This window comes from Vulpes vulpes, chromosome X (assembly GCF_048418805.1).
Source record: "Vulpes vulpes isolate BD-2025 chromosome X, VulVul3, whole genome shotgun sequence".
Taxonomy (NCBI): domain Eukaryota; kingdom Metazoa; phylum Chordata; class Mammalia; order Carnivora; family Canidae; genus Vulpes; species Vulpes vulpes.
Window position 1 is genome coordinate 15,813,844 of NC_132796.1, and position 19,830 is coordinate 15,833,673.

At 37.7% G+C, this 19,830-nt stretch overlaps 1 protein-coding gene across 5 annotated transcripts in view; it reads right to left on the reverse strand.

Moving 5' to 3' along the window:
• Positions 1-2,529: 2,529 nt before the first annotated feature.
• Positions 2,530-19,830, reverse strand: part of BCLAF3 (BCLAF1 and THRAP3 family member 3) — a 60,607-nt gene continuing 43,306 nt past the window's right edge. For 4 of the 5 annotated variants that reach the window (XM_025997478.2, XM_025997476.2, XM_072744662.1 and 1 more), the window contains exons 11-13: positions 16,408-16,503; positions 13,248-13,403; positions 2,530-3,595 (exon numbers count right to left, since the gene is read on the reverse strand). In XM_025997478.2, coding sequence (XP_025853263.1) covers positions 3,566-3,595; positions 13,248-13,403; positions 16,408-16,503 — 282 coding nt within the window. In that variant the 3' untranslated portion in view covers positions 2,530-3,565. Of the gene's footprint in view, positions 3,596-4,508; positions 4,537-13,247; positions 13,404-16,407; positions 16,504-19,830 lie in introns of all 5 variants that reach the window. The other variant, XM_025997477.2, reaches the window with a different exon arrangement.

A 19,830-nucleotide genomic window follows, 5' to 3' on the forward strand; every position in this document is an offset into this window, starting at 1 on the left:
AAGGCTACTGGTTCCCAGAAGAGCTTTATAAGTCAGTGATTCTCAAACTTGAACACATAGCAGAGTCCCTTGGAGTGCAGGCAGACTGCTGGGCCCAAGCTCGCTTCTGATTCAGTAGGTCTGGAGTGAGGCCAAGAATCGTCATTTCTAAGTTTTACAGGTGATGCTGATATCACTGACTGGGGACCACACTTTGAGAACCAGTGCACTTAAAGGTCAAGAAAAAGACTGTGAAAGACTTAAGGTTGGTCACTAGGTTTCTTCTATATTATATAATACAATCTTAGACATTGTAACTTGACATGATACCTAGCTTCACAAAATGAGGCAGTTTTTAATCCTCATCCCACTCGCCCCAACAAGTCCTAATTGATCAGTAAATGCTAATTTTTTTTCGAGATTTTTAACATTTACATTCTATTCTGCAACTATAATTCCTCAGTTTTAAAATCTTAGTTTTGTATTTTAATGGACTCAGAGTTCATACCGTTCCTTTTGCTGGAATTACTTTGGGGAACCGGATATCTGTTCTTTTCTGGGTTCCCATTAAGTGTCCAGAACCAAGGCTCACCAAGATGGGGTCAACTTTGTTTCTTTACTCTGTGCTACTTAGGAGGCGGGAGAGGGGTTGAAGTCACTCCACACCTTGTTGCATTAGCATCACCCCTCTTCCTTGTTTGGTTGCTGAATTTGATAGATAATGGAAAAAGTGAGTTTCTGATACAGTTTTACTTTTCCTGCTTCCATCTGGAAGTATCACCATCCTTAAAAAAAAAAAAACTTCATAAATGTAGGATTTGTTGGATAAAATGTGGTCCACATTATGCATCCAGCTATTTCATTATAATGCAAATAGCTTTTTCAAATAGAAAAAAAAGAAAATGTAGCCTCTAAAATATATATAGTTTTGTCTGTGATAAGATTATGGGTGTCTTTTTTAAAATGAAATTTACATTGAGATAAATGGAGATATACATGTACCTATTACAAAGAATACAGAGATCCCATGTACACTTTAGCCAGTTTCCCTCAAACCATCAAATTTTAAAACCAGCAAAATCACCCACATAGTGCCTTTTGAGGTTTGTGAAACCAGTAAGAAATGTGACCAGGGGATATGCAACCAGAATGCCAACTTTTTTCCTCAACTTTTGTGTGTGTGTGTGTGTGTGTGTGTGTGTGTGTGTGTGTATATATATATATATATATATATCCAGTAGAGTACTTAACACTCTATATTGGATTCTTTGTTTTTGTGAATTTCTTCTCCAACAGTTTATGAGGTTCCTCAGAGGAGGGACTCTTGTCCCCCCAGGGTCAGGGAAGAGCCTACCACACAGGGGAGGAAGGGGAGAAGGCAATAGTCTATGACTTACCAAAACAACTTCTCTTCTATAGTCTTATGCATTAGAGAATTCAAATTCTTCTTAGTCAATAAAAAATGCTATGGATAAGGAAACCTGTTCAGCCTCCACATGCAAATTAGATATTAAGTTGCTAAGAAACATATTCTACTTGTTATTCATTAAACTAATATTTAATAAGTCCTTACTGTATGTCAAGTAGGATGTTGGGAGTTGGGGATACTACAGTGAACAAGACAGACACAGTCCCTGTCCTTATTTTATACTCTAAATTATAAAGCAAGCCTTTCTTTTTAGGCTTTAAACTATAAAGCAAGCCTTTCTTTTTAGGCTTTAAACCTTATGCACGCAAAATTTTCTGAATGCATCCACATTACCAATAGGTATTTTGTAAATAACGTTTTGCATATTGAGACGATGCCAAAAGTATATTCATATATGCCTCAAAAGGAAATCAGCTGTGGAATGATTAATATTGAGTCAATTGTCTTAGCCTTATGTGCTATGATAAATAGAGCCAAAGAATTAACACTGTTTACCAAGTTACATTTCCATGTTCAACATCCAGTTTCCCTATCGGACTATTTGGACCATAAAAGCAGGCTCCATGTGTCTTGTTTTCTTGTTCACTGCTGTAATTTTAGCACAGAATCTGTGCAATAAATGTGTTAACCAAATGGTTAAATGTTCAAGGCTCATAAGTGTCCCCCAGAATATGAGAATAAATGGGATTCTTTTAAAATTTAAGGCAGATGTTATGAGTACCTCACACAATATACAATGTCATACTGCTGCACATGTCTTTTCTTACCATAAGTGGAATGTTAAATATGTTTGGAAAACCTGACCTAGGGAGATGGTACACAGCAGTAAGACAGGCCATCTGCCTAAATTTATTAGCCAATTCTAATGTAAGTACTCTTCCCCTCACTTATTACTGAACCACTATAAGGAAAGGCGGCCCTATCTTACAAAGATAAAAAAAAAATTAAATGTTTGTAGTAAGATTTTTCATAATCCAGGCATAAGAAATCAAATTCTTACCAGATTTTGGCTTTAGAAGTTCTGCCTTTGTAAGTGAAAAACGATTTTAAATATCAACAGGTCCTACTCAGCGCTGTAATTCTCATATGAAATTAAAATAATGTTCTCACAAACTGGCAAGTAACTTCTTCAAGCAGAAGGAGCACAGTATTTTATTTTATTACAAATAAACATTTCACAAAATTTTAATTGGGAATGTATACGTACTATTATGCAGAACAAAGAAAACATAAAGATAATAAGGTACCAGGACCTAAAATATCATTTAAAATCCCATCAATTTTATCTTATGCTAGTAGATACTCAATACAATTGAACTTAAAATAAACACTTTATAACAGGTGCTTGCAAAATGTATAATGCTGTAGTAGTAAAGTACAATTTCCAAATATGAGATTTTGTCTGTAAGATTTTTAAAAAGCCTTTAAAAATATGATATGCACAAGCTTGCCCTGAGGGAAAGTAAGATGGAATATAAATTACAAAATCTTTACATATTTTCCACAATAGCATTTTGAAATTGGAAAGAGCAAACAGTGGTGGAAAAAACAGAATGAACCAATTGGTAAAAATTCAGTGCATTCATAACTACCTGATGGAAATTTTGAAGCACCTTTTCTCGTGCCTTCTTATAATATGAAATGTATAAATTATATAGGCCTTGATCTTAAGAAACTTAAGAAAATTTCAAGTTATAAGCCAAACTGTCATCAGAAAAAAGAAAAATCTGATATAAAATTTGCTACTTATAAGGCCACTGTTTCAAGTTCTTTCATGTACAGACACTATACAATTCAGATATTTTTGTTTTTGTTTTTATTACATAAGCAAAACTTTCAACATAGAAACATCTAGATATAACTCAGTTAAATTCTCTATGAAACCATGCTCAGAAAAAAATGCATCAATAATGCCCTTTTGAAACTTTTTGCAAAAGAAACTGCAGTTAATACAACTTAATATTCAACTAAATTGAATACTGTAATTTAAAAGCAATTAAGTGTAAAAAAGTTGCAGCATTCCACTACAGAAAAATAAAGTTATTTTATCAAGAAAGTTACAGTATTAGTGCTTTAGTGCCAATTCTAACTCCTGACAAAAAGAGGTGCTCCCAAATATCATCCTGTAGTGTCGTTTCCATTTGTAATAATTCCAGATTAGATTGTTGTGGCAATGTTTGCATATTCCTATTGAGAGAAAACAAAAGAAATACAGACTTCAAAAGAAGAGTCAGTTATAACATCTGAGCTAGAGTTCTCTTAACATTGCAATTTTAAGCTATTTTAATTCATGTAGTACTACTCGCAGCCAAGACCCCCACAAAGGTATGTGGAACCCCAAAGACGCAAAGTAACAACAGAACACATCAAAGCAGATATTAAATGGTTAAGTCAGTAGGACAAAGAAAATAATAAGACACTCTACGCTGGTTATTAGTAAGTTGATGAAAAGGCATTTTGCTATTTGGGGGAGTTTCACTGGATCATAAAAAAAAAAAATTCTGGGTGGCGCAGCGGTTTAGCGCCTGCCTTTGGCCCAGGGCGCGATCCTGGAGACCCGGGATCAAATCCCACATCGGGCTCCCGGTGCATGGAGCCTGCTTCTCCCTCTGCCTATGTCTCTGCCTCTCTCTTTCTGTCTGTGTGACTATCATAAATAAAAAAAAATTTAAAAAAAAATTCAAGACTCTTAAAACTCAACACGGAGCCTGATGTGATACACACAATCCCAAACTGGAATTTTATCTTTGACATCATATGGCATCTTTAATTTTAAATTGACATGGACTCTTCTAGCTTGGGTGACAGCAGAGAAAGCTATTGGGAGTCTGGGAGGGGGGAAGCTTTCTTGCTTTCGGATAGTTACTTACAACATAAAAAGATGTAAGTCTTCCGTAAACAAAGGAAAAGGAATTCACAACAATAAAACTGTGATTAAAGAGGGTAATGAATGTGGATTCTATACTGTGATGCTATGCGAAATATTAAATTACCAACCACAAACTGGACAGAATACCATGCAACTAATAAAAGAGCAAAAATGGTAAATGGCATGTTTTTCTGGGACATTAAAGATATTTATTAATACATATATCCTTACCTTTTAATAGGATCTTACATTATTAAAACTGAAAGAAATTTAAAAGTTGATTTATTTTTTGTCATTACATTAGTATGGAAACATTTAATTCCAAACAAAAGCAGTGCTGATAGATAATTCTTATTCTATTTTAGTTAATTATGAAATGTGCAAAATACATATATATATATATATATACAGATACACACACACACACACACACACAGTCAACATCATTCCTTTAAATAGAGGTAGACTTCATTGTGTCCCATTTCCTCACTGGTCACATAATACAAAACCATATATTTTGTCCACCAAATAAAATATCTGTTGCCTATTCACAACTTTAAAAGGAAACTCTGACTATAATAATTCTTTAAAGTTTTTCAACTGAAATATCTTGATTTTACAAATGTAAAATTATTCTGGATCACATTCACCCTTGACATAGCTTCTTCCACACCATCTCTCAGCTCGATCCCTCCATTCTTCCAATTATTTGGAAACCTACTTTAAACAGGATGCTGACCTTGGTATATGAGCACCAGGCTGGACTAGGTTTTCTTAAGTGGACACCTGGTATCACTGCCAATGCTCCCTTGTGGGTCTTCTTGCACCTCGTCTCCTCCCCAGAACCCTGCGTACCCACCACTCACCAAGAAATCATCCTCAGCAATACTTTCTCTTCAGTCTAGCAAGCTGTTCTACCTCATACGTCGTATCTTCGATACCTTACCTCGTTTGTGAGGCCTTCAGTAACCTGCACACTGCTATCTTTACCCAACTCTCTACGCTCTGCCACCAAATATGGATCTTTGGCTGTAGTCCCTTCTATGCTCTGCTATTCTCCATGACTCAGTTTACCTCCTCTGTAAGAGGAGAGTAAAACATCAAGGTACTGAGCATGTTTTCCCTGGCCATTCCTAACATATTGATTTTTCTTCCTCTCTTTAGACATTTGCCATCTGTGAAATTAAGCTCTTCAAAACTAGGGTTATGCGATGAGTTAATATAGCATACCTGACTGCTATCCTTTGAAAGGCCTACTTCCGAGGTTGGCCCTTGGCTATCAGCCAGGAACTTAGATTTGGGGAGGATCCCCACCACTGATGAGCGTCTAAACTATGCAAACAATATGGTCTATGCTGAACACCTGCTTTCCTTCTGAGAGTCTGGAGTTCGGGTATGTAACTGGTAGGGGGAGCTCATGTGACCAGCCCTCGATTAACCCTGGCCATTGAGTCTCTAATGAGCTTTCTTGGTTGGGAACATTTCACATATGTTATCACAGCTCATTGCTGGGGGAACTAAGCACGTCCTGTGTGACTCCACTAGGAGAGGGACTCTTGGAAACTTGCACCCGGTGTCCTCTGGCACTGGGACTTTGCCTGTGTGCCAATTCCCTCTGCTGATGTTCTGTGCAGCTTTCTACTGTACCACATCACAGCTGTGAGTGCCACCATATGCTGAGTCCTTTGAGTTCTCCTAGCAAATCACCAAACCTGGGACTAGTCTTGGGGACGCTGACACAATGGCTACCATTCACCAACTTTTTAGAGCTATAAATAGATGTGTGAGAGCGTGTGTATATATATGGTTAGATTTGATTCTATTCAACAGGCATTTTCTGAAAACAGACTACATAAAAGGCAAAAAGGAGAAGATAGGAAGACTAATAAAAAAAAGAAGACTAATGAGGTACCCTCTATCTTCAAGGAGCCGATCATCTATTTGGGGAAACAGGAAGGTAAACAGCAACAGTCAGAGACCAAATAAACAAGAGCTTTGGTAAGGCTTTATAGTGGGTCTTAAAAGGAAAGGTTTAAGGTTTAATAAGAAAATGATGAGAATCAGAAGGCTATTTCCAGGTAAGAGAATAGCAGGAACAAAGATACAAATACATGAAAATGTATGTTATGCTCCAAAAAAGCAGAGGGTCCTGAAGAATGAAGAATTGTGCTTAGAAAGGCAGCTTATGAGGGCTGGAACTGGCAAAAAAGTCCAGTCTCTTCTAAGTAACAGACTCCTTGGAAGGGGTTTGTGTAAGAGTGACATGATTCAATCTGTGTTTTGGGACAATAACTGTGCTAGTAGTGAATGGACAGAATAAGCAATCACAGCAGGCAAGGAAACAAATTTGAGGCTTCAAAGATTCCAAAGGCAGATGAGGAATACAGAAGAATGTAGTGCACACTAAAGGTGGCATTTTCAATCAGTGGGGAAAGGACATATTATTCAATAAATGGTGTTTAAAAATACTGATGATCCATTGGGAAAAAATTTTGATTCCAACTCACACTGTATTATAAAAATAAATTCTAGAGGGAATGAATATGTATTTTAAAATTTAACCATAAAACCACTTAAAGGAAACACTATAAGGAATTTTTATAAGGATAAGTATGATATGAAATCTCTAAGCCTTTACTGGACCAACTCAAATAGACACTTGAACATTTACAAGTTTTGTGTTGTAAAAGCTACCACAAACAACAGACCAACATAAAATAAATACCAGCAAAATGTATGATAGGTTAACACCTTCAGTAAATCAGGAGCTCTCACAAATAAATAAGAAAAAGTACTATCCCTCAAAAGAAATGCTGGCAAAGCACAGAAATAAGGAAATTGAGGGAAGGCATGCAATTGACTCACAGACACATAAAAATATGCTCATATCATTAATAATCAAAGAAAGATAAATGAGAAGTATTTTCTGCTATTAGATTGACAATAATAAAGAATAATAACATAGAGTACTGGTGAGGGTATAGGTAAACAGGTCCTTTCGTGTACTTCTGGTCAGAGTATAAAGAATAAAAAGAAGAATATGACAAGGTACCAAAATGTCAGTGTTCCCAGTGGTGCTACCAAAAATAAAGGAAACCTGTAAGCTATTCCAAAGTCATCAACAGAGGCTTGGTTAAGTAAGTTGGCAATTATCAAACTGGGGTATGCCTACCATTAGGAACATATGAAGACTTTCCAAGGAGCATGTGGGGACAGAGAGTTTGGAAAGAAGTAATAGCTAGATCTTCAAATTCCCAGTGTTCACTTTCCAAAATTAACCTGTCTGCACAACTGGTTAGGGCTGGTGCCTCACCTCCCATTTCATATGAGAAAGATACACCTTCTCATTCTGAATTTTACTACTTTGCATTACCTAAAGATCCCCCAAACAGGACAGTTGTAGATACTGGTGATGGTGTCATGAAAATGAGTCCACCCTAGCAGCTAGTAATAAATAGCATACTTCTGCAAGCCACATGGCTTCTGATTCTTTGCTTTTGTTTAATAAAATTGAAGGACAAAATCAAGCTGTCAGTAAAAGAACATTCAAAATAGTTTTTGATGACAGATCACTAAGTGATTTTTTGGCCTATAATTCAGAGTGAGTCCAAAGAACCAAGTAGCAATGCTACAAAAAAAAGTCCTTTCATTTTCATCTACATGGTTATGCAGACAAGGTTTCTCAGGACTTACATTTATAAAAAGAAAAAATAGAATGGATACTTAGAACACGATATTATTCTATTAGCAGTAAGTAACATTTGTATGTGACTACATGAACTAATTGAAAAGAATAAATAATTCACTTCCAATACGACTTTTGTCTAGTCAATACTTAACAAAACCTGTAATATATTTATGCTACTTTGATCAACTATAACGTTAACTCAATGCAGAGGAAATATTTAACACCTAAGAGCACAGAATCTATTACAATATATGTCAACTTTGACATATATTGACATAAAAATCTATGAGGTAAATAGAATAATATCCAAATTTAAGGCAAAGACAAGGGAATGACACAAAATACTTTAAAAGAGGTTGTTTGCATATTTTAGAAAATGAATGGTGTTATCATCAAATTTCTGTGGTGTGCAGGTTCCACTGAAGAGCTTCCAAAGAATAATATAACAGTTTTAGTTAAGACTCTCAGTTTTTATATGCCAGAAATTATACCCCTTATGACAATTTAAACTTATGACAAAAAACTACTAGATACTGACCTAAAAGTATGCAAGTATGCATAATTTTTCAAAATTTCAGGGTATGTTAAACATAGAATGGAATAATATACAGCCATTAAAAGGAATGAGATGAATGAAGTAATGGGTGAGTGAGAGAAAGACTTGCACTGGCTAAAGTTGGAAGGAGAACTAGGAGGATTAGTAGGAAAATTTTCTAGCTGGCTGGCTAGCTGCAAGGAGAAACCAGTGGCCTGGGGAGAAGAGTGGGTTTGATTTTATTTTTAACAGTGTTAATGAGATCTAATTCATACACCATACAGGTCACCCATTTAAAGCACACAATTCAATAGTTTTTTAGTATATTCACAGAGGTGTGCAACCATCAGACACTACAACTAGTTTTAGAGTATTTTCCTAGCCACAAAGAATCCCCATACTTGTTAGCAGGCACACACACCCCTATTCTCCCCTAACCCCCCAGTCTCTGGCTACTGCAAATCTACTTTCTGTCTCTATGGCTTCATTTATTCTGAGTATCTCGTATAGATGGAATTATACAATATGTGGTCTTTTTTGACTGACTCCTGTCACTCAGCATCGTGTTTTTAAGGGTCACACATGCTATAGTTTGTACCAATGAAAGTCTGATTTTGGACATGCTGAATTTGAGGTGCCTTCAGGGTATGAGGGTATCTTGGAGGCAGCTGGAAATGTGGAGCTCTGGAGAATAGAGCTAAAGACATCACCAGAGGTAATGGCTAGAACCTTGGGAAGACGTGAGGGCAATCAAGGCAAGTAGAAGAAATAAAGAGAAGAAAGAATATAATGCTAGAGAACGCTTGTATTTTTTAAAGGCTTCATGGAAGGAGAGAAACCACCAAACAAGACAAAGAAGTCAGAGAGATAGATAATGAAACTGGAAGCTCCAGAAGTCACAACTGTCTGAAGGTGATGATACCACCCTGGCACACTTCAGCTCCAGGGACATAGCAGGTGTGTAACAGATTCCTGTTGAGTCACCTGATCTTGCTTCCCATTCTATCTTTATACTCTAGAACTTTCAAGGGTTTTTTCAACCCCAATGGCCATAGATCCCAGTCTTTAACTTCCTTCTTGCAGTGTCATTGCGCTCTCTCCTTTTTCCCCTTTGTATCCATGGGAAGGGCTCTGGTAGGCACCTCACTGACAGGTACCCTGCGAACCGCTAGAAAATCTATGACGCTAAGGAACTCTAGGTCTCCCTGACTGAACACACACTGCTATGATTTTTTTTAGAGGCAATGTTCTCAGAGGTGGCTTCATGAATTTCTACTGCATTCTTTGTCCTACTGTAGTGCATATTCAGACCCTCAAGAGTTTCTGAAAATTTTGTAATGAGCAGAGGATATTTAAGGGGATCACTTGTGAATGTGAATTAAAGACTAGCCTTATTCCAGGTGGTAACAGACATTCCTCCCACCCCCTCATCTTCTAGCCCAAGCACAGAATTCAAGAGAAAGGTGACACAGTAAAAGGGAATCTGGGTGTCAGAAAGGGATTAATAATGAGAAGCACCGGATAAATTAGGAGGAAGAATTTCAGTTCTGTACTTAATACTTCTTGGGAATCTTGATACTTTGCAGGCACCTGGGGAGCCAAAACCACTCTTGTTAAGTGGGATAAGAAGACCTATTAGGAGCACATCTAGGATTTCCCCCACTCCTCTCTGAGACCATTTGGTGTCAGAGAGAGGAAGCACATGTTTGATGGCACAGTATCCAGATCATACTACAGATGAGCATCACAAGACTTTCAAGCCATAAATGATCAGCCAGTCATTTCAACATGGTTGAGGAGTGAGCAGTCCAGACAAGATCAATCTAAGCTTTCCTGGACTATGAGACATGTATGAATGTGTAGGTTCATATCTAATTTCAAGCTCAAGCAGGTTCAGGACACCTAGATTAATTGGTCATGTATCTTTAATTAATCTAGGTGGTGATCTAATAACAATAAAAAGAATGAACTCCCTACTAGGGCAAAAAGTCAAAGCAGTGCACAGATACTGCCCAGACTATGGTTTCTCTCCAGGACAGGACCTTTCAAGTTCCCTCCAATATAGAAGCTTGAGATTAAAAGTGATATAAATGGTACCTCATATTCAGTAAGTCAATATGAGCACAAGTGTCCCTAATCTAAGGGAAAGAGGAAGTAAGCAACACTAGAAAAAACCAAAGGCTCCAAGCCTGCATCTCTTTTCTTTAGGGCATAAAGGATGAGGTGAGATGAAGTAATAGATCTAAGTCATCAGTTTATACAATGGAATGGGGTTTCAGAGTAGCACAATACTACTGGGACAGTCCAAAGGCCAGGTAAGCCTTAAGTACCTTACCTCAGATGTTGGCAGAAACAAAGAACTGCAATGCCTCATTTCTTTCTCTAAAGGTTGAGGTGTGTGGAGCTCAACTGTTAAGTAGGGAGCTAATACCAGGGTATGTACCTAATTTCATGTCATACTTGTAGAGCTGGGCCTTGTTCAAACACAAATGTATAAAAAGCCTACTTATGCTTTGCTTGTAGGCACTGACAGTAGCCAGAATGGAAAGGCCCCTGTCAATGTAGTTACAATACAAAGACATGAAGTAGCATCCAGAAGGGTAGGCCTAAGAAAAATGTAGAAGACACCGTTTGTTAAAAAGTGCAGTGTGTTGGGAATACTTCTAAAGCACTCAAGATGGTAGTGAAAGGCAAAAGGAAGGCAGGCTATGAGCTGCACTGGACCTTAACTGTAATGGCTACATTTTGAATGATGATACAAAAGCCAATGCCCTAAGCTGAAGACTCATAGCAGCTTATGGCTCCCTCTAGGACACACTTTTTTTTTTTAAAGATTTTATTTATTTGAGAGAGAGAGAGAGAGAGAGAGAGCACGACCGCGAGAGCACAAGCCGAGGGGAGGGAGAGAAAGAATCTCAGGCAGACTCCATATTGAGCATGGAGCCTGACAGGTGCTGGGGAGTGTGGGGGGGTGGATGTTTAAGCTCAAGACCCTGAGATCATGACCTGAGCCAAAATCAAGAGTTGGCCACTTAACTAACTGAGCCGCCCAGGTGCCCTTCTAGGACATACTTCTTATATCCTAGGATGAAGGCTTGATGTCTGGTTTCTATTTGCTATTAAGTGAGGCTAGTGGTCAAGTGGTCGGGAAGAACTGGGTGGTCAGTAAGAAATGGGCATGGTAAGTCTGAGAAAAGAATGACTAAATGGTACAAGTTCAATGAGCATATAGAAACTGCAGGCTGAGGCAGTCAAGCACTCAGGAACCCCCAGTTATCTAAAAACTGGAGGTAAAAATGGAGTCAAAGGAAGGTAACACAGAGCCAACAGAAGAGAAACACAACAAGTACCTGAAATCCAACCTTGCAACTGATAATAAGGCTTGCCTCAGCCTTCCGCCTTGAGTAGAAATCAATGACTTGCCTCCCTGCAAACAGCCAGGCTGCTAAACTGTGACTGGGGACATATACCGAGATCTGCTGCAGGGAAACTTGCCACATGAGACAGGAAGGAAAGCAGCAACTCAATCTGACAGCAGGGAGGTGGACAAGAGGGGAAAACGTGTCCAGTTCATTTATATTTACAAAGAAGACATGGCTTTCATAACATCAATAACATCAAGAGTAACATACATGGTGAAATTAAAAACTTCACCTCAAGTCTTCAGTTAAAATTGGGGGGTAGGGGGCAGGGTGAGAGAAGTTACAGAAGATACTGTTACCTCTAAAACTTAAAAAAACAGTTGTCAATTTCATTCTACTAGTCCATCTTTTGAAAAATAAGTTTTACTAAAATCACTAAGCAAGCTCAGTGTAAGGGCTTCACAAGTATGAATATTCAAGGAAACATTTATGGTTAGAAAATTAAGAAAACCACAGTTGGACCATTTGATAGCAACAATGGATACACACATATTTCTCAGAGAAAATATAGCCCCAAATTAACAAAAATAAGTCCGAAAATTGGCAAACATGCCTCACTTAACTGATGTAATGCTACTGTTCTCATTTAAAATGTAATGTGTAGAATGTAATTTTATATCATATTTATGCCGCATTTTTAAATACCAATATGACAAATTTAAATAAAATCAATCCACAACTAAAAGAGAACAAAATTCAAATTATCAAGAAACTTTTTATTAAGAGTTAGCACATGTGGTGATGGTTGCAAAGCATTATGAATGTAATTACTACCACTGAATTGTATACTTAAAAATGGATAAAATGGCAAATTTTGTTATATGTATTTTAATCACAATAAAAAAACACATGAATGGAGGAAAAGAAAAGTTAGTATATTTTGTAATTGTGTGCCCTTTTTATACAGTCAGTTCAATATTTTTTGGTACTTAGATAATTCACATTGTATAGGGCTAAATATATCAGTTAAGAGTCTTTACCTGAATTTCCATTTCAAAGATGAATCATACAACAGACATTCCGATTTTAGTATATGTGCTGCCAAAGCGAGCACATATAACAGACATTCCAAAGTAAAAAGTTCAAATAGCTGACATATTCACAGTATTTGAGGCATAACAGCAAAAAGCATTTTAACATTCACAACTCTATTACCATCACTCTTTGAACTTTTTCTTCAAATATCATGCAATAAGAACATCTATGAGATCTAGATTATAACCTACGTCAAAATTATATTAAAAAAACACCTGATCTATTAAACATAGATAATTTAGGAGTTCAAAAGTCACTCTACATTTTTAAATGATCATAATGCAACTAACCTTTTTTTTCCTCAGTAATTTTTGTCTGAATTTATTAGTGATAAATCCCCTTGGGCCAGCAAATCGTAAACGCTGATATTTAGCCTGAATGTATAAACTCTTCTGTACTAGGCCTGATTTATAATGGGGCTGGAATCTGCCACCTCTAAAGTTGGTCTGTAAAGAAAAAAAAATGAAATGTAAAAACTACAGCTTCCAAATCTATTAGTATAAGAAATGGAAAAATGTCTGGTACTCGGAGCCACCCTTGATTCTAGGCACGACGTAAATTAAAAGGAAAGAGGTTAATGATGCTTATAAAGTATGTTTTCTTCAAAGGAGCCTTGTAGTTTATTTCATATAATGATTTTTAAAAAAAATTACATAAAAGCAATTTTTTAAAAAGATTTTTTTTTATTTATTTGAGAGAGAGAGAGCACAAGTGGAGGGAGGGGCAGAAGGAGAGGGACAGACACAAGCAGACTCCCTGTTGAGCACAGAGCCCCATAACATGGGGCTCCATCCCAGGACCCTGAGACCATGACCTGAACCAACAGTAGATGCTTAACAGACTGAACTACCCAGGTGCCCCTCCAAACCTCTATTCCTGTCAGTATCTTCAAGCCAATCTTTCTTTACTATAACAATACCATTACAGCAAATATTTTCAAGAGTTTACATTGAAAAAGACCATTTCATGGCCCACACACTGCCTAGTATTATAACAGACATAAAAAGACAATGAATATTTGTTTGATTCCCATGTGGGAAATGTACAAATGGTAGGTTATAATGGAGTGATTATAAGATGAAGTGAAGTTATACAGGGATGCCTGGCTCAGTCAGTTGAGCATCTGCCTTCAGCTCAGGTCATGATCTCAGGCTCCTGGCATTGAGCCCCATGTCAGGCTCCCTCCTCAGCAGAGAGTCTGCTTCTCCCTCTCCCTCTCCCCATGAGTGTGCTCATGTGTCACACACTCTCTCTCTCAAATAAATAGACAAAATCTTTAAAAAAAAAATAAAAACAAAGTATATTCCTCTTTCCACAATTATTTAACAAATGAGTATGTCATGTATAATGAAGCACATTACTTTATTTAAAAAAGCATTTATGCCAGGCATATTTTCCAGTTACTTTCTTAAGGCCACAAAAAATTCAGGTAAAACAGAATTATAATGAGACACTATAGTTCTATTAAAACTATCCATGCAAACTTGACATATCAAGAGCTAATTTTGAAATTTATACTGATCATTTTTACATATCTAATAAAGTGATTACTATCTTGCTTTGAATTAGTCCATTACAAAGCAAATTTTATTTATTTTTTTAAAGATTTTATTTATTTATTCTTGAGAGACAGAGAGAGAGAGAGAGAGAGAAAGAGAGAGGCAGAGACACAGGCAGAGGGAGGAGCAGGCTCCACTCAGGGAGCCCGACGTGGGACTCGATCCCAGGTCTCCAGGATCTGCCCTGAGGCTGAAGGCACGTGCTAAACCACTGAGCCACCCGGAATGCCCACAAAGCAAATTTTAATGAAATAGCTCCTTTTCTTAGAAAGGATTATTTCTTCCCTGATTTTATTATTAAGAATCGTGTATTTCTGGGCAGCCTGGGTGGGTCAGTGGTTGAGCGTCTGCCTTCAGCTCAGGGCATGATCCCGGAGTTCTGGGATCGAGTCTCCTATTGGGCTCCCTGTAGGGAGCCTGCTTCTCCCTCTGCCTATGTCTCTGCCTCTCTGTGTCTCTCATGAATAAATAAATAAAATCTTAAAAAAAAAAAAACGTTATCTACACAATGCCTTCAAATTGTGTTGTGACAAATGAAAAAAAATTTTGACATCTAGAAATTAGGCCTCTCAACAAGCCAGGTATTAATAGAAGACCACTTAACTACCTCCTAGTCTGTACTTTGGGGATAGTTTATACTACATTTATGCTCATATTAACTTCCTCCTAATGAGCTAACTATCTAGCCTGCCTGCTGCTTTCACAAAAAACCCTAGATTATTTTCCTTTCTTTCAAGGGAAAGGAGAGATACTGTAGAGTTAAAAATATTAATAAAGTGGGGTACCTGAGTGGCTCAGTCAGTTAAGTGTCCGCCTTTGGCTCAGGCTGTGATCCCAGGGTCCTGGAATCGAGCCCTGCATTGGGCTCCCTGCTCTGTGGGGGAGCCTGCTTCTCCTTCTCCCTCAGCCCCCACCCTCCTGCTCATGCTCTTTCTCTTGCTCTCTCTCTCTCAAATAAATAAAATCTTTAAAAAATATATTAATAAAGTACCTATCATAAGAAGGAACTTCAGTCAAAATGGATTTAAAACATATGTCAACGTCTTTTTTTAAAAAAAAAAGATTTTATTTATTTATTTGAGAGAGAGAGAGCATGCACACAAGTTGGAGGTAGGGGCAGAGGAAGAGACAGAGGGAGAAGCTCCCTGCTGAGCACAGAGCCCAATGTGGGGCTTCATCCCAGGACCCCTCAATCATGACCTGAGCCAAAGTCAGATGCTTAACTGACTGAGCCACCCAGACACTCCAAAAAGTATGTCAACTTTTGAGAACAAGGAGAGAGAAATATAGTACTTCACACACTGTAATTCTTATTCCATATGTCTGTGGGATGAGGTGTTCTGAATAACTAATCACTTACATCAGACATAGCTGTACAAATAATTAGAATGTGATGAAACAGGCTTTAACAAAGTTTACTAGACCAGAATCTTTCTCAGATGATGCAGAAGGACTCTGAGGGCTATACACCTATGTGCAGGATTTTTCAGTCTGTAGACCCTGGAAGCTACAAAGCTATGCATTTACATCTTAGAGGTAAAGGGGTAGGCTTAAAGGGAAGGTCGAGGACCTTGTTTGCCTCCTCACCTAGAGCCACTCCATGTGCACCTGTTTTATATATTTGTGTTTTCCATATAATCTTTGAAAAAGGGTTCTATTGGTTAAAAAAAATATTTGAAACTCAAGTCCTGAGGAAAGGGGTTGTCATTAAACTGATTACAGTTAAAAAAAAAACTGATTACAGTTAACTACAAATTTATGTCCAGAAATATTAGTTTATGGCTACTATTTGAAATATCACAAAAGCAACTTTTAATTTACTAACACTTAGAACATTATGTTCAAAGCATAAACCCAAAGCTAGAATTAGATGGAAAATAACACCCAGTACCTTAAAACGTCCTCTAAAGCCTGTTGTGTTTTGACATCTTCCCTCAACTCCAAAAGGTTTGTGAGTAGTGTCATCTTTTCTCTGCGTAGTATAATTCTGCATGAAAAAAGTATTGGTATGGGTTAATATACTTTATAGTTTATTTTTTAAAAGATTTCTTTTTTTAGATTTTATTTATTTATTCATGATAGACACACACACACACAGAGAGAGAGAGAGAGAGAGAGAGGCAGAGACACAGGCAGAGGGAGAAGCAGGCTCCATCCAGGGAGCCCGATGTAGGACTCGATCCCGGGACTCCAGCATCACGCCCTGGGCTGAAGGCAGGTGCTAAAATGCTGAGCCACCCAGGGATCCCCTTTAAAAGATTTTTATTTATTTATTCATGAGGGACACAGAGAAAGAGAGGCAGAGACACAGGCAGAGGGAGAAGAGGGCTCCATGTAGGGAGCCCGAAGTGGAACTCGATCCTGGGAATCCAGGATCACGCTCTGAGCCAAAGGCAGATGCTCAACTGCTGAGCCACCCAGACATCCCTAAAGTTTTTTTTTAAAGTTCCTCTTACCATTTTAAAAATACAAGTTTTGGGCAGAGGACTTATATGGACATTTTTCCAAAGATGTACAGATGGCCAACAGACACATGAAAAGATGCTCAATATCATTCATCATCGGGGAAATGCAAATCAACACCACAATGAGATACCACCTCACACCTGTCAAAATGGCTAGAATAAAAGACCCAAGAAATAAGTGTGGAGAAATAAGCGACAAAGATGTGGAGAAAAAGGAATCCTCGTGCACTCTTAGTGGGAATGTAAATTGGTGCAGCCCCTGTAAAACAGTATGGAGATCCCTCAAAAAATTAAAAATAGAATTACTACACAATCTCGCAATTCTACTACTGGGCATTTACCCAAAGAAAATGAAAATGCTAATTTAAAAAGATATATGCACTCCAGCTTATAGCAGCATTATTTACAATAGCCATGATATGGGAGGAACCTAAGCATCCATCAATAGATGAATGGTTAAAGAAATATGATACATATATACAGTAGAATATTGCTTGGCCATAAAAAAGAATGGGATCTTGCCATTTGTGACAACATGGATGGACCTAGAGGGTATCATGATAAATAAAATAAGTCAGAGAAAGGCAAATACTGTATGATTTCACTTACATGTGGAATATGAAAAACAAAGAGAATGAATAAACAGCAGAAAAAGACCCATAGAGAACAAACTGATAGTTGCTGAAGGAGAAGGGGTGAGGAGATGGGCAAAATGGGTGAAAGAAGTGTGAGATATAGGCTTCCAGTTGTGGAATGAATAAGTCACAGAGAGGAAAAGTACAGCATACATAATATTGTAAATGGTATTGTAATAATGTTGTGTGGTGACAGACAGCAGCTACACTTGTGATGAACATAACACAAAGATTCATTGAACACTGTGTTATATACCTGAAACTAATGTAATAGTTTGTCAACTACACATCAATAAAAAAATTAAAAATTAAAAAAATTAAAAATGCACATTTTAAATGTATAGGATTAAGAACACAAAACATGTAGCACGTATTTTAGCTGTAGTAACATACATATGTCTTCCTCCATGGAACCCATACTAGTTTGTGAGGGGCTACTTTAATTCATGAATGTGAGAAGTATAAAAAAATACTACTGTATAACACAATGCATGACTTTTAGAAAATGGACTATACATTTAGTATTTATTCAGGCATCCAGAAGAGAACCAAACCCATTATTATGTGGAGTTGCTAAAGGGTTCCCATTGTCTAAGAAGAAAATTCTCAACACTGCAGGAGGCAGGTTTTGCTGACTCAGGTGACTGATTTGAGGTGATACTCCTGCCATGATAAGTATCAAAAGTCAGAGTATTAAGACTGCAACTACAAAGAACCAGAATCCTTTAATGGGAACAGAAAAGATGGGGCCCATCCTGAAATTTCTTTTTTCCAAAATCAAGTCTTATAACCTATTCATTCCATTTGCTATTCTATTTGCTGTACTTTCTCACAAATCTTCCTCTATCACACCTTTATCTCTCTCCCCAAGTTAAAAAAAAAGGCATAGCACCAGTTTACTGAAGGTAAATATAGTTCACACTATGCCAAATGTAGATTATGAAAGATCTACATTAGTACCAGTTTACATTAGCTGAAGGTAATCCAAAGAGGGTTTTCACTTTTACAAAAAAAGACAAAATGTGAAAATTGTATTCAGTGTTTGTCTTGGAGCCAGCTGTTATAGAAGCAGCATGTGCCCTGAGCAGTATGCTATAAAACCTTTTCATAGCAGTCATCTTGAATTTATACTAAGTCTATAAATTTGAATAAGTGCACAAAGATATATGTAATGAGAAGAGACTTTGGGGGACCACGGTAAGGAGGGGTGTATTCTGCAAGTGAAGGGATGTGAATCACTAGGGCTCAGCGGGAGGACCGTACCGGACAGCTTCTGACCAGGCTCCCAGTGAGGCCCACCTTCTATTTTTTTAATTTTATTTTTTTTTAATTTTAATTTTTTAAAAGATTTTATTTATTTATTCATGAGAGAGAGAAAGAGAGGCAGGCAGAGAGGCAGAGACACAGGCAGAGGGAGAAGCAGGCTCCATGCAGGGAACCTGACGTGGGACTCCGATCCCGGGTCTCCAGGATCACACCCTGGGCTGAAGGCGGCGCTAAACCGCTGAGCCACCCAGGCTGCCCAGCCCCACCTTCTAGTATCCAGGTCCTTATGTCATCCCCTTCCCTTGAGTGTGAGCTAGACCTAGAGACTTGCTTCTTCTAAGCAGTGTATGATACAAGTGATAGAACATCACTTCCAAAATCAAATTACAAACAGACTCTGGCTTCCAACTTTCTGTCATTTGCTTGTTCTTATTTCAAAAGCCAACTGCTTTTCTTGAACTGTCTTATGAAATGGCCGACCTTTAGAGAGACAAAGGATATTAGTGGTTAGCTAGGGGTGGGAAACAAGGAATAACTAAAAACATGAGGGCTATCACTGGGGGTCATGAAAATGTTATAAAACTGGATTATGAGGATGGTTATGTATCTTGGTAGACTTATAAATAAATCATTAAATGGTATACCTAAAATGGGTGAAAATTTCATGGTATGTAAATTACGTTTTAATAAAGTTGTTCCCAAAAAAATCTTAAGAAAAAAAATCTTAATGGGGCAGCCCCAGTGGCTCAGTGGTTTAGCACCACCTTCAGCCCAGGGCGTGATCCTGGAGACCCAGGATCGAGTCCCGCATTGGGCTCCCTGCATGGAGCCTGCTTCTCCCTCTACCTATGTCTCTGCCTCTCTCTCTCTCTCTTTCTCTCTCTCTGTGTCTCTCATGAATAAATAAAATCTTTTTAAAAAAATCTTTAAAAAGTTAGTACTACAATA